The sequence below is a fragment of the Candida dubliniensis genome, chromosome 6 (genome assembly GCF_000026945.1).
Source record: "Candida dubliniensis CD36 chromosome 6, complete sequence".
NCBI classification, from domain to species: domain Eukaryota; kingdom Fungi; phylum Ascomycota; class Pichiomycetes; order Serinales; family Debaryomycetaceae; genus Candida; species Candida dubliniensis.
The window spans coordinates 331,914-346,605 of NC_012865.1; the positions used below are offsets into that span (position 1 = coordinate 331,914).

The 14,692-nt window shown below is 28.9% G+C and overlaps 4 protein-coding genes across 4 annotated transcripts; 3 read left to right on the forward strand and 1 right to left on the reverse strand. All coding sequences in view use genetic code 12, as the record gives it.

Moving 5' to 3' along the window:
- Positions 1 to 1,358: 1,358 nt before the first annotated feature.
- CD36_61660 (conserved hypothetical protein) lies at positions 1,359 to 2,471 on the forward strand (the record flags this gene model as incomplete). Its single annotated transcript, XM_002420893.1, has 1 exon — positions 1,359 to 2,471. The coding sequence occupies one exon, from the start codon at positions 1,359 to 1,361 to the stop codon at positions 2,469 to 2,471; it is 1,113 nt and encodes a 370-aa protein (XP_002420938.1).
- A 969-nt stretch (positions 2,472 to 3,440) lies between these two features.
- On the reverse strand, positions 3,441 to 6,431 carry CD36_61670 (conserved hypothetical protein; the record flags this gene model as incomplete). The annotated part of the gene is made up of 1 exon (XM_002420894.1): positions 3,441 to 6,431. One exon carries the CDS (start codon positions 6,429 to 6,431, stop codon positions 3,441 to 3,443), a length of 2,991 nt encoding a protein of 996 aa, XP_002420939.1.
- Positions 6,432 to 9,862: 3,431 nt separating this feature from the next.
- On the forward strand, positions 9,863 to 11,359 carry CD36_61690 (conserved hypothetical protein; the record flags this gene model as incomplete). The annotated part of the gene is made up of 1 exon (XM_002420895.1): positions 9,863 to 11,359. One exon carries the CDS (start codon positions 9,863 to 9,865, stop codon positions 11,357 to 11,359), a length of 1,497 nt encoding a protein of 498 aa, XP_002420940.1.
- A 1,381-nt stretch (positions 11,360 to 12,740) lies between these two features.
- Positions 12,741 to 13,990, forward strand: TIF51 (ANB1) (eukaryotic translation initiation factor 5a (eIF-5A), putative; the record flags this gene model as incomplete). Its single annotated transcript, XM_002420896.1, has 2 exons — positions 12,741 to 12,755; positions 13,529 to 13,990. The coding sequence occupies 2 exons, from the start codon at positions 12,741 to 12,743 to the stop codon at positions 13,988 to 13,990; spliced, it is 477 nt and encodes a 158-aa protein (XP_002420941.1).
- Positions 13,991 to 14,692: the final 702 nt, after the last annotated feature.

Sequence of the window (14,692 nt, forward strand, 5' to 3'; positions counted from 1 at the left end):
AATCTAAGATGTCGTGAAACAAAACAATGTCGTAATGTCGTATTCTTCTTCTAAGGCAAGTCACGTTATTTTTTGGTTGCTTTGGATACGCAAAAAAAATGTTTCTTTTTGATTTTTTGTGTCATTTAATTGTTTTTTTTCTTCTTTCCCATCGTCTATTTTAAGTCGAAATGTAAACAAACCACTTTACAGGAAGAACCCACCCATCAAGAAGAAGAAGAAGAAGAAGAAGAAGAAGTCAAATCTAATTTAGGAAAGCTATTAATACTTTTTTTTTATAAGTTTCCTAATTAATTCGAAATCAAAACATATTACGAATAAACGCGTAACAACAAGATTGAATTTTACCCAACAAACAAATTAACCAATGAATTGAAATGAAATGAATTGATATGATTTAATTGCTTTTAATTTGGTTAGTTAATTAGTGGTAAAACTAGTATTGTGGAATAATGAATTCATCATTATTGTATTCTAGGATAATAAGAAGAGTTGTTTTTTAACATTAGGGTTGATTGTTCTAGTTTTTTGTTTTCCCATAATAGCCATCAGCAATAACCAATTGTAGAACAGTAAAAAGAGAAACGATTTGGTCTTGTATTATCAGTCAATACCGAAGATTGTATTTATAACTTATGTAACTGATGTTGATAATTACCTTTCCAACGTGGTGGGGGGGAGGTCTACATGACAATTAGTAAAAGCGAGGTATCTAAGAAGATAAAATATGTCAAAAAAAAAAAAAAAGTAATCGGCAATACAATATTATACATCAAGAGTGGAAAACTTGGTAATGTTATAGTATAATATTGAATTGTAGAGTTCTTTGTGTTGAAATAAATGTGTGAATGACCTTTTAATATCCAAATTCTTAGAAAGAAAAAGAATTTTAAACATTTAATTGGAAGTTTGCTATTTAATTGGTGGGTTAGGTGGGATTATTCGTTGTTCGTTGTTCCGTTGTACGTTTTTTTTTTTGGAGTATTTTACACGTCTTTTCCATTATATAATAGAAGTCTTATTTCTCTCCCTCACACACGCCCACTTACACTTACACTTACACACTCACAACATTTTCTTCTTCTTCTACTTCAAACAAGAAAGAAAGAAAGGAAAAAAAAAAGAATTTAGAAAATCAAAACAAAACCAAAACCAAAACAAATAAGCAACTATCAACAAACTACTACTACTACTACTACTTTTCCCTTTTATTTTTTTTTTTTTTATTGTTTTTTTGCTACCACTCCATTCTATTCCATTCCATTGCTCCTTATAAATTTTTTTTAATTATTCTCCTTTTAGAATTAGAATTATAAAAAGTGGAAAAAAGAAAACTAAATAATTAATCAATTTTACCCATGAGTCAACAGCAACAACAACAACAACAATCACAACCAGAAAAATCGCCATTCCGTAGTTATACCAAGGAAGAATTATACAATTTATTAACTAAACTTGAACTTCCTGTTAAAGCTAAAACTACTAAGAAGGCAATGGTGGAAATTATTGATGATTTTGTTGAGAAAAATCCTGAACAATTAAACATTATTGAAAAACTTTTACAAGCTGATGATGATGAAGAGGAAGAAGAAGAAGAAGATGATGATGATGATGCTATTGTAGAAGTTGTTAATATTGATGGTGAAGAGGAAGTTGAAGAAGAAGGTGATGATGATGATGAAGAGGAGGAGGAGGAAGAGGAGGAAGAAGAAGGTGATGATGATGAAGAAGAGGAGGAAGATGCTGATGAAGATGACGACGACAAAGACTATGAAGCTCCACCACCATTGAATTTAAAAGAATGGGTTGTTGATCCAATAATTGCTCAATCAGAAACTGTTATTGAAAAATTTTATGAATTTACTGATAATGTTGGTATTACTTATTTAAATCAAAGTGAAAAATTAAGAGATCAATTAAGTTCTATTGTTACATTAAATTATTTACAAATTATTATTGAATTTTTAATTTTCATTTATACATTTATTCAATTGGTTCCATTAAATGAAAATAATTTAATTCATCAAATTTTCCATGATAATATTCCTTATTTATCTACAATTACTTGGCCATCATTAGAAATTTCATCAATTTTCCAATATAAATCAATTATTACATTTATAATTTGGTCAATTACTTCAATTATTATTCCATCAATTATTTCTTATTTTATAAATTTTACTTCAAGAGTTATTGAAATTGAAGATGATGAATATTTATTTAGAATTTATTCATTTGATCCATTTATTTTTGCTTTATCAAAAATTTTAACATTTTATTTTATTAATAATCAATTTCCTTTAATTGAATTTGCTACTTATGAATGTTTTATTTCTGGTATTTTTAATAAAATTTTATTAAATATTGGATTATATCAATCATTTGCAACTAATAATTTGGGGACTTTACCTTATGTTCTTGGTGGAGTTAATGTTTTAATTGCTCTTTATGCTCAATTTGAAGAATATTAAAGAATTTTCTTCTTTGTTTTTGAACAAGACAAGACAAGACAAGACAAGACAAGACAAAAAGGGGATGGTTTTGATGAATCAATTATAACACTCTTAACCTTCCAATAAAGATATTTTGTTAATATTGCCTGTTGTTATTGTTATTGTTGTTGTTGTTCTGCTTAACCCAACTTTTTTTTATTTTTTGGGTTTTTTATTTTTTGTTTTTTTTGTTTTTTTTTCTTATACCAAAGTATTACTATTATTATTAAATGATGTTTTTACCCCCTTACTTACAAACCAACCCCCTTACTTCCACCCCCTTAACTCCCTCCCCCTTCACCCCCCCCCCTTGGTTTTTTTTTTTTATATATTTTCAATTAACATTTTTTATTTTTACTATTATTATTATTATTATTATTATTATTATTCTAATGTTGTTATTATCGATTGATTGATTATATTCATTTCCAATAATTTGTGTTAATTTTTATTGTCAAAACATTAACTGGGTGGGGGAGTGGCTACCAAATCAACATCAACATCAACTATACTCCCCTACCTCCCATTTCCTTCCCCCCCTATCTTCCTCCTTCTATATATATATATATATAGTTGTTGTTGTTGTTCTTTTTTTTTTTACTATTATTATTTTGTTACAATGTTTTTGTTTTAGTTTTAGTTTTTTTTCTTTATAATTGTTATTTTAGTTTTATAGTTTTATAGTTTTATAGTTATTATTATTATTATTGTTGTTATCTCTTTTATCAAATGTATATTATTACTTTTTTTAAAAAAAAAACAATATATCATTCCTCTAATTGCTCTATCCTAACTTATATATATATATAAATATTATTATTATTATTATGTATTAAAATTATACAATACAATGCTACTACTGTACTATTACTATGCTACTATTATGCTATTACTATGCTATTATAAACTAAACCTTATTCTGTTTTTCTGATTTATTTTGTTATTTTTTTATTTTGTTATTGGCCATTTTGTTTTAATCCCCATTAATTGTAAATCATGATTTAATTCATCTGATTTAGCCATTTGAGGACCAGAAAATTGTTTCATTATTTTTGCTAATAATGTAGCTTCACTATATTTATGATCAAAATTTTCTTTAAAATTACTACCACCACTACTACTACCACCATTAATAATTCCTTGATTTGTTTTATCATTAATATTACCAGTGCCAGTACCAGTTGTGGTTGCATTGTTGGAGGTGGTAGCTGCCGCTCGTCTACCACCACGACGTTTACTACCTTTAAAAGTATTAGGTGTTGTTGTTGTTGTTGTTGTTGTTGAATTGGATCCACTATCACTTAAATTTGTATCTGAACCAGAAGTTATCATTTTTTCATAAATAGAATTCAGAATCATTCTTTTATTATGAGAATTGATATTATTATTATGATTAGTAGTAGTAGTAGTATATTTGGTGGTTACATAATTTTTCAAAGATTTATGATTTAATTCTCCAGTTATAAGATTAAATTCTTGTGATGTAATTAATGGCATAAAATCATGTATCAATATTGGTTGTTGTTCTGATTGTTGTTGTTGTTGTGGTGGTGATGATGATGGTGATAATGATAAATCAGGTAATTGTAATGAATCAATAGAATTATTATTATTTGATTGTTGAATATCATTAACAATTAAATTTTTCAAAATATCTTTAATTTCATTAGAATAATCATGATTTGATATTCCAATAAATAATTTACTTGATTCTTTTTCATTAATATCAAATATATTACCATTACCATTATTATTACCATTATTATCATTATTAATATATTCAAGAAATAAATTTTTTTGAATTTCGAAAAAAATTTTCAATTTTTCTAATTTATTAATTAAAATATAATTTAAATGATTATAAATTTTATGAGAATTTTGATAAAAATTTAATGAATTTTTTAATAATTCATAATTTTCTAATAATTTTAAATGTAATAATTCTAAATCTCTTTTTAATGATAAATCTTGAGCTATATTTAATAATTCATCATCTTTAATTTTTAAAAATTGTTTATTCTCATTATTATTCTCATTATTATTATTATCCATTAAAGAAAAAGATATTTTTGATGATTGTAAATTATTTAATTTATTTAATAAATGATATTTTTTAACTTTAAATAAATCATCTCGATGACGAATTTCAAAATCTTCAATTATTTCAATTGATTTAGATAATTCAATTCGACGTTTTTCATGATTTAATCCTGATATATAAGAAATTTCTTTTGTTTGTCGATTATTAGGGAAAAATTGATTTCTATCAAGTCGATAAAGATTACTAATGGCTTCTTGAGGATATGAATATACATCATCAATAGCTGGTGGTGGTGATAGTGGTGGTAGTGGTGGTGATGGTAGTTCAGTTGTACGGTTGTTGGTGATGGTTTGTTCCATTGTCGGTTTGTTTTTCACATTACTCAATTTACTAGATATTTTTTCAAAATTTGGATTAATCATATTGATTTCAACTTTATTGTTATCAATAATTGATTTTGATTTATTGTTATCAGTAGTAGCATAAAAATCATAATATTCTTTAGTATCAATTTTCAGGAAATAAGTTTCATCATCTTCAATTTCTCCATCTTGATTATTCTTCTGTTTTTGTTCTTCTCCTTCCCCTTCTCCTTCTCCTTCTTCTAATTCCTCTACTGTTTCACTATCATTTCTCGTATCCTCGTCTACCTCTTCTTCTTCTTCTTCTTCTTCCTCTCCTCCCTCCTTTTCCTTTTCCTTTTCCTTTTCCTTTTCCTGTTCTTCTACTACTTGATTATCTTGTTCTTGTCTATTTTTTCCATCATCAATCTCATTATCATTTTTTGTCCCTTCTTGATCAAATCCTTTCAATCCAATTTTTTGTTTCTTATGTTTATGTCCATTTAATTTACCAAGTTCATAATCTAATATATTAAATCCTTCTTTATTTGCCAGTGATTTCATATCAAATAATGATCCTGCTGCACTAGCAACAACCATATCAACTCTTGGTAATTGAGAATTTGCATTTAAAAAAACTCCAAATACTTCTGAAGGAGTTAATGTGGATTTATCTGATGATAATGGATATGGCATATAATTTGGTGGAGGGAATGGTAAAGGTGGTGCTTCAACATATATTTGATTATCATTAGTGATATTGTTGTTATTGTTGTTGTTGTTGTTGTTATCAGATAAAGGAGATTTAATTGTCGTTGAAAAAGAATCAGGGGTTTTTGATTTTTTCTTCCCATGAGGTCTTCCTTTAGATGGTTTAATCGGTGTTTGTTGTTGTTGTTGTTGTTGTTGATAGTATAAATTATCAAATTTTTCTTTATATGAAGCTAAAGAATAAGGTAATTGATTAGGATTTACAATTGGTGGTGGTGGATATATAAATGGAACCATCATTCCTCCTCGTTCTAAAGTAAAATCTTCAGAAACAATGTTTGCTGAACGTGGATGTTGTGACGATGACGATGACGATGATGATGATGATGATGATGATGATGATGGATTTTCGGGTGGTATTGGTGGGGGGAATTTACCAAGAATTCCATTAATTTGATTTGATAATTTATTATTTGTCAAATCAGTTGTTAAATCACTGAAAAAATCCGATACAATAGCTGGTGGATGTACTATAGGAATAATATTTTCAGGTACAGAATTTAAAATTGGATTATTGATTGGACCATTAGGAGGAAGTAAATGTGGTGGTTGAATAAATCTTGTTGTTGAACTTGAACTTGAACTTGAATTTGAACTTGTGTTGATATTCTTTTGTGTTGGCGTCAACAGCGGTAAATTTAATGATACTTGACTTTGTTCAATTATTCTTGGAGTTGAATCAGATGATAACTTTCGTTGTTTAGGAGAAGTGAATATCGCTGCTAATTCTTCCCTTGTTGGTAATTTAGTAGGTCTTTTAAAAACAGGTACTTTTGAATGATCCATTTTTTGGGGGATTATTATTATTATTATTATTGTTATTATTAGGGGCAGATATAAAAATGATTATTAACTATAATATGGAAGGGCAAGTGCAAATAATCCCAAAATTTGTCAATACTGTAGTTTGTTAATGATTTATTGTGGAATGGGTTTCTTATTTAAAGGAAAAGAAATATAATCCCAATAAAGATATTATTGAATTCTTGTACCTTAATGAATGTATTAAGTTTATATTGTGAATGCAAGTTGAATGATTTTTTTTTTGCAATGATTTTTTTTTTTTTTTCCTTTCTTTCTTTTTCTTGTAAGTTGGCAGTAGTTGGAAGGAAGTGTTGGTGGTGGTTGTGGTGGTGGTTGTGGTCCTTTAATTTTTCTTCCCTTCTCTTTCCCTCTCAAAATTTTTTCTTTTCTGTCACCCTTTGTCTATTATTAATATGTACCGAACTAACAATTATTTTCTTCTTATATTAAAATTTTAGATTCCATCAGAAGAGAAGTTTGTTTGACAAGAAAGGCATAGTTTAATAGAGCATTTCATAATCACAACAGAAACACAGTTGTAAAGTTTGAAAAAAATTTGTTTTCTAATTCACTATGTTTAATAAAAGGGGGTACACAATATTGCTTACATGGTTGATGTTGTTGTTACAAGGGTGATAAGGATAAACCTGTCAATAACTATCAATTACATAGTTGTTATAAATCCTAAATACTTGTTCTAGTGAAAGGAGATAATCAGCAAAAGATTGTAGTAGATGTGTGTATAATATGAGAAAAAAAAAAAAAAAAAAGAGGAGGGGTAGATTTCTTAGTTAGTATGGTAGTAGTAGTAGTAGTAGTAGTAGTTGTTGGTACGAGAGGTGACAAAAAGCCAAAGCCAAAGTAAAGCCAAGAAACAAAAATGCTGCGAATAAGTCGTGTGCATTTTCGTTATTTCTCCTGAACGATATAATCTTACTGCAAAAAAAAAAAGACAAAGCACATACTTAAACTTCAAATATTGCAATAAAAACACTTGATATTATGTATTTGTACAAGTAGAAGTTCCTACTTGTTGGATGGTTGAGGAGTTCAAATTTGGTTTTAATAGTTATTTTTTTTTTTTATTTTTTTTGTCTTCTGAATTGCTTGATTTCGTGTCTAACAGTTTCAGTGTAAGAATTGATTTGACCACCAACTCCAAACCTATATTTCATACTATTATAGTATCAATCATCTTCAATGTTATTATAGCCAAAGCATGATTTCTGATTAAAGCTATTAATAGGAAATTGCTGACTTTTTGGAAAATATGATTAACTAGATCTCTATTATTATTGGATTAATTTTTCAATCTTTTTTGGCAACATTATTAGATCAAAGAATTGATTCTTAAACCAATAAAAATAATTAATCAATTTTCCAATCATTCCTAAAGGTCGGATCACATTGTATTTATTAAACCATCTTATTTGGATCAATTCTTATCTTTTAGAAACTAGAAACTGTTCCAAAAAACGTTGAATCATTTGCATTGGTTAGTCGAGATGTCGCTCAAATTCCCGTACTAAATCCTGCATAGTATTAATACTCGACGAAAGAGAGAACAAAAAAAAAAAATTGAAATGGTATGATAAGCTTGTATGTTACACAAAAAGTAAATTCATTTCCGGGTATTACACGCACCCACACACACACACACATACATACATACACACACAACAACTAGAAAAACGGAATACGAATTCGTCGTCAGTAATGACGAAGAAGAACTAATAAAAAGGAGGGAAACACTGTTAGTTGAAAACATAAAGAAAAATTAAAACAGTCCAAGAGTCAATGTACAAATATCTGTCACAACTGGGGTAGTAGTAGTAGTAGTAGTAGTGGGGTTGAAATTTGGTAGAATTTGACGTATTAATGACAAGAGATTGTTTCAAGTTGTTTACTAAAAATAAAAAAGATCGAGGCAAATTAAGGCGAGAGAGAAAAGAAAGGAAAGGAAAGGAAAGGAAAGAAAATCAACCGAAATTGAACAAGGGTTGTTGTAATAAATAAATTGCAACATTTAATAGAGCATGGTAATATTTGTCAGGTAATATATTAAGGTTGATCATTATTTTCAGCCCGTTCACGGATCAATACATGCAAGTAAAAAATAACAATGGAAATAAGAAATCCATGACTAAGAAATTTGAGGTGCAAAGAATAGTTTTCATTGTATTTTCCTTTCAACTTGTCATTTGTTATTCTTATTGGTAGAGTAATTCTTTTTGCACTTACAACAACAACAACAACAACAACATTTGGTAAAGGAAATGGGTCTATGGTTTTAATGTGATTAAGATTAGTTGATAGTAAGTAAAAACTAAGAAAATAGCAAACTAAGAGTTAAGAAAAAGAAATAACGATTAGGAATATATTTCATAGATATGTTTTTTGAGAATCGTAGTAATCTAAATTTCAATTCTTAATTGCTACTGTATGAAAAAAAAAGCAAACATAAAAAAAAAAAAAAGGCCAACAAACAAAACCGAAAAAAGTTCAAGACGGGAAATAAAAAGAATAGATAATACAGTTGCAAAATATATTAAAGAGTTTGACAAAATGGAAAGAGGTTTATGTGAATAGGAGGAAAGTAGTTAACAGTTGATTGTATTTGTATGTATGTATGGATATGGATATATATGTGAATATTGAATGTGGTGTGGGTGTGGGTGTGCGTGTGGGTGACACCAGAAGAAGAAGAAAGAAAGAAAGAAAAAAAGAAATAAAATAAAATGAATCTCTCTTTAAAATCAAACAAAGACAATTTATTCTCAATTTCAATTAACAAAAAAAACAACAACAACAACAACAATTATTCTCTCTCTCTCTCTTTTTTTTTTTTTTTTTTTTTTTCTTCTTCTTCTTCTTCCTCCTCCTTCTTTCTTTTTAAAAAAGAATTAACTATATACAATTTTAAAACATTCAAAGTTTTATTCATCAACAACACTCAATAAGTTCATTGACTCCAATCACTCATACATTCATTGACTCATTACTTTTTCTGCTCATCAACACCTCCTCCCCCTCCCCCCCCTCCATTCACGACTTTTGACTTTGTCTCCTATTTTTTTTTTTTTTATCTCACCAACCTCCACACCTTCTTCCAATCTTATTAATCCAATTATATTTTTTTTTTTTTGTGGGTTTATTTGAGTTTTTTCACTTCTATTAGTGTTTATTTTTAAGTCTTGTTCATTGTATTTCCAATTGTGGTTGTCTTTTTTTTTGTTTTTTTTGTTTTGGAGTTTCATCAAAATTATTCAACAACAACAACATCAACAACAAGAACTTTGCAAAGAAAGTGAGACAGAACTATTGAATCGTCATAAATTTCCCATATCATATATACGTGTACTTTTAATTGTTAGTCATTTTATTTTTAATTTTTTGATTTTTTCTTTGACTCAATGCCACCAAAAAAATCAATTTCGGCTAAATTAGCATTCCAACCTCGACAACGAGTATTTGCTAAAATGCCAGGATTTACTGCTTGGCCAGCATTTGTTGTTCCTGAAGAAGATATACCAGAAGATGTACTAGGAGCAAAGAAAAGAAACAATAAAACTCCTTATTGTGTTATATTTATTCCTGATGGAGATTATTATTGGATGTCTGATAAAGGATTAACGGAATTAACCGATGAAAATTTGTCAAATGCATTAAAAGAAATCCCACTAGATATCAAGAAAAAAATGAAGAATTTAAAGGGGAAAATCCCTGGGAAACAAAGTAGTTATAAACAAGCTATAGCTGCCACTGATGGATTAGATTATGATACATTCAGAGATTTCTTGATTGAACTTAATGGTGCTGAAGAAGAAGAAGAAGAGGAAGGGGAAGAAGAGGAAGAGCCTGAGGTCGAGCCTGAGGAAGAGCCTGAGGAACCAGAACCAGAACCAGAACTAGAACCAGAACCAGAACCAATAAAAAAACAGAAAATCATTGTGCGGTCTAAAAATAATAAACGTGATTATGACGATGAAGCAGAAGATGGAGATGTTGAAGAAAGTTATGAAGATGAAGATTCTGTGCAACTAAAGAAACAATCACGAAATGGAGGTAGAAGAAGTCGAGCATCAAGTGTTTCAACGAAAACTACATCAACAACTGCTACTAATGGTAGAAGAAAGAGAAGATTGACAGATGATAATAGTGACAACACCAAGGGTATTATTACAAACTCAATTGATTCAAATAATATATCAACCCCTAGTATGAAGAAAATTAAAAGTGAAACTAGTGATGATGATAATCAATCCCATACATCATCAATAGCTGCTTCAGTTGCATCTGCATCCAAAAACAAATCAACAATTTCTGATAAAGAAAAGAATCATCAATTATGGCTATGTCGAGTGAAACTACAAAAGACTTTGATTCAAAGAAATCAAGCGACAACTCCTAAAGATACTACGGGATTAAAACCACCAACTGCTGATGAATTACTGACGGCAAGATTAATATTACATCGATTACAAGATTTCCCTATAACTGTTGAATTATTAAGAAAATCTAAATTACATAAAGTATTGAGATGTATTATAAAAGATCCAACATTGAAATATCCTGAAAGTTTCAAATTACATGATAGATGTCAAGAAGTGTTGGATGTATGGAAAGAACCTATTGAACAATTGAAACTTGAAAAACAATTGGAATATGAAGATAATAAGAATAATCCTTCACATCATAGTAATAGTCATGGTCATAATTCTGATAATCGTAAGGCAATTCATAATCAAGATGATTCTGAAGTTTCTGGATTAGAACAAAGTATTCCTGAATTAGAAGCACATGGTAAGAAACTGGAAGATTTGAAACCAAAAAAATCGGCAAGTATCACTACAACTATTACTACTACTACTACAACAACTGGACCACCATCACCTCCAGCAGAAAGTTAACATCAACTAACTAACTAACTAACTAACTAACTAACCCAACAGGGGTTGTGCTATGTTATATTATAATTACCCCTTCTTCCATCCTGTCACCCTATCCTAATACACATGCAAATTCCAAAATCATCACCTAACAAATGGTTAATAGAAATATATTTTTTTTTTATTTTTTATTTTTTGTATGTATTCAAATGTAACAATAAATTCATTAATGACTTTGAAAATAAAAAGTATGACAAATTGAATAATATATTTTACAAATAAACGGCTCTAGGTACTTCACCTATTGTATTTTGTATTGTAATGGTCCGTTTTTCTGTTGTTGTTGTTAAGATTAATGTAGAGTAGAGTAGAGTAGAGTAGAGTAGAGTAGAGTAGAGTAGAGTAGAGTAGAGTAGAGTAGAGTAGAGAAAGAAGAAGACAACAACCAAAATCTAAGATTTCAATTCATAAACTATAAGCGATTGGACACCACCACCACTACCAAGAGATACACCAATTAGAGGTAGTGTATAAACTCATCATCATCATCATCAAAAAAAAAAAACAACTTATAAACTTATAAAGCAAATCAGACAAAACCCGCGCGTCCACAATTTAATGTCGGGTAAGCCGTGTGCGTGTGTTTTGGTTAGAACATCCATACCGCAATAGATTACCTCAATGCTTATTGGCCAGGGAAAAACAAAAAAAAAAACAAAAAAACCACTTCCCAACTGCCCATCTGCCACTACCGCCGCTGTCGCCTTCGCCGCCGCCACCGCCCCTTCTTTTTTTTTTTTTTTTTTTCTCTACACACACGACTTTCTCCACCCAACAAAGAAAAATACTTGCCAGTTGTGTTGGAATTGTGAATTATTAAAGGGTTAAAACATATTAATTGATAGAAAAATTGGATGAATATAGAGAGAGAGAGAGAGAGAAAAAAAAGGGGGGTAATAATATAAGGTAATAAGTTATTAATTGGTTATGTGTTAAAAAAAAAGAGAAAGAGAAAGAGAGAGAGAAAAAGGAATCTCTTTGTTTAATAAACTGGAAACATTAATATTAGTTAATATTTTGTTAGATTTTATCTCATTGTACAAAAATTAATACCAGGAGAAAAAAAAAAAATTTTTTTTTCTATTACTCAGTAAATTGCTCTCTTCCTTCTTCCTTTTCTCTCACTCACTCTCTCACTCACTCATTCATCAACAAAAACTAATTTAGAATAATCAACGAACGAAACATCAAAACTAAAAAAAAAAAAAAAAATTTTTTCTCTTTCTTTGAAAAAAAAAAAACTTTTTATTTTCTTCTTCTTCTTCTTCTTCTTTTCTTTCTTTCTTTTTCCTTCTTTTCTTTCTTTCTTTCTTTCATTACAGTAAAAATAAAATAATCCAATATGGCTGAAGAAGAAGTATGTTTTTACTATTTATTTAATATTAATTGAATTCTAGTATATTTGGAAAAAAAAAAAAGAAAGAAAAGAAAAGGTTTATCAAGAATTGGAATTGGAGTTGGAATTGGAATTAAGGAAGACAGAAAAAATTTTGAGAAAAAGAGAAAATCAATATTTTCTACTCTTCTCTTCTTTTCTCCATTGATCCAACAGGTCTGAAAGGTCTCAAGAGACAAAAATCTTGATACAGGGTTTACTTGTTCACCTTGCAGTTTCTTTAAATGGATTGGATTGGATTGGATTGATTTGATTTGAAATAAAGGAGGAGGAGGGGGGGATGAGTTTTTTTTTTTTTAGATTTTGATTTATATTTCCCCGAAAGAATTTTTAAATTTTGGATTGATTTTATTTTGACAACCAATAACATGGTGGAAAATAAAGGGGAAAAAAAGGTTTTCCCTCTTTCTCTTTCTCCTCCTCCCCCCTTTCTTGTTGCTGTTGTTATTGTTATTGTGGGTGGTGGTGGTGGTGGTGGCGGTGGAAGGGTGTTGTTTCATTTCAACACTCGGTGGAGGACAAAAAAAATTTTTTTTTTTTTTTTTTCTTCTCAAATTTGATCCCTCTTTTCCAACCAAACAACCAACCAACCAACCAACCAACCAACTTCATTACTATAAATATTTGGATATCTTTTCAATCCATGATAAACCCAATTCAATGACTAGAATTAATAAAATGAATCAAAAATTTTTTACTAACATTGACTCCCCCCTTTTTTTTTTTTTGTTTAGCACACTTTTGAAACCGCTGATGCCGGTGCTGCTTTAACTTACCCAATGCAATGTTCCGCTTTAAGAAAGAACGGTCACGTTGTCATTAAAAACAGACCATGTAAAATTGTTGATATGTCTACTTCTAAAACTGGTAAGCACGGTCATGCTAAAGTCCATTTAGTCGCCATTGATATTTTCACTGGTAAAAAATTGGAAGATTTATCTCCATCTACTCATAATATGGAAGTTCCAAATGTCAGTAGACAAGAATATCAATTATTGGATATTGATGATGGTTATTTGTCTTTAATGACTGCTGATGGTGACACTAAAGATGATGTCAAAGTTCCAGAAGGTGAATTGGGTGACAAATTACAAGATGAATTTGATGAAGGTAAAGATTTAATTGTTACCATTATTTCTGCTATGGGTGAAGAAGCTGCTATTTCTTATAAAGAAGCTCCAAAAGGTTCTGCTTAAGTTTGATGATGGATATTTTTTAAAATTTAAAATTAAATTCCAAAAACCAAATTATAACAAAAAATAAGTAAATAAAAAAAAAAGTCATTAATGAAATAGAAATGAAATTAATAGTTACTCTTTTATTAGTAACTAGTAAATATAATTTATAATAAAATCATCAATAACACAAAGCAAGAACCATAACTACAAATTACAAGACCTATCTATCTATCTATCTATCTATATATATATATTTTAAAGAGTCATCAATTAGTTTTTATTATTGTTTAAGTATTCATAAATATATATATGTATTGTATTGTCTTTTTATTTTTAACCTAGAAAACTAAACTTGTAGATTTTAATGGTCTTGTGCTTTGAAGGTTTTGAGTTTATATAAGGTTCGTTTAATTCTCTGAAAAGAAGAAGAAGAAGAAAAAAAAAACGGAAGTGTGTGCGTGTGTGGGATAATTTCTTCTTCTTGGTAATATAATCTCGGTGTGTGTGTTTGTAAAAAAAAAAAAGTGTTAACAATCAATCAACTCATATTGAATGGACTATAAAAATGAAGTGAAGTTATTTTTCCTTTCCTTGCCTTGACTTGACTTTCCTTGTTTTGCCTTGTCTTGCCTTGCCTTGTTTGTATGTGAAGCGGTTAATAAGTGTCAAAATTTGATTTATATTGAATAAGTTTGGATTGGATTCATTCATTCATCAAAC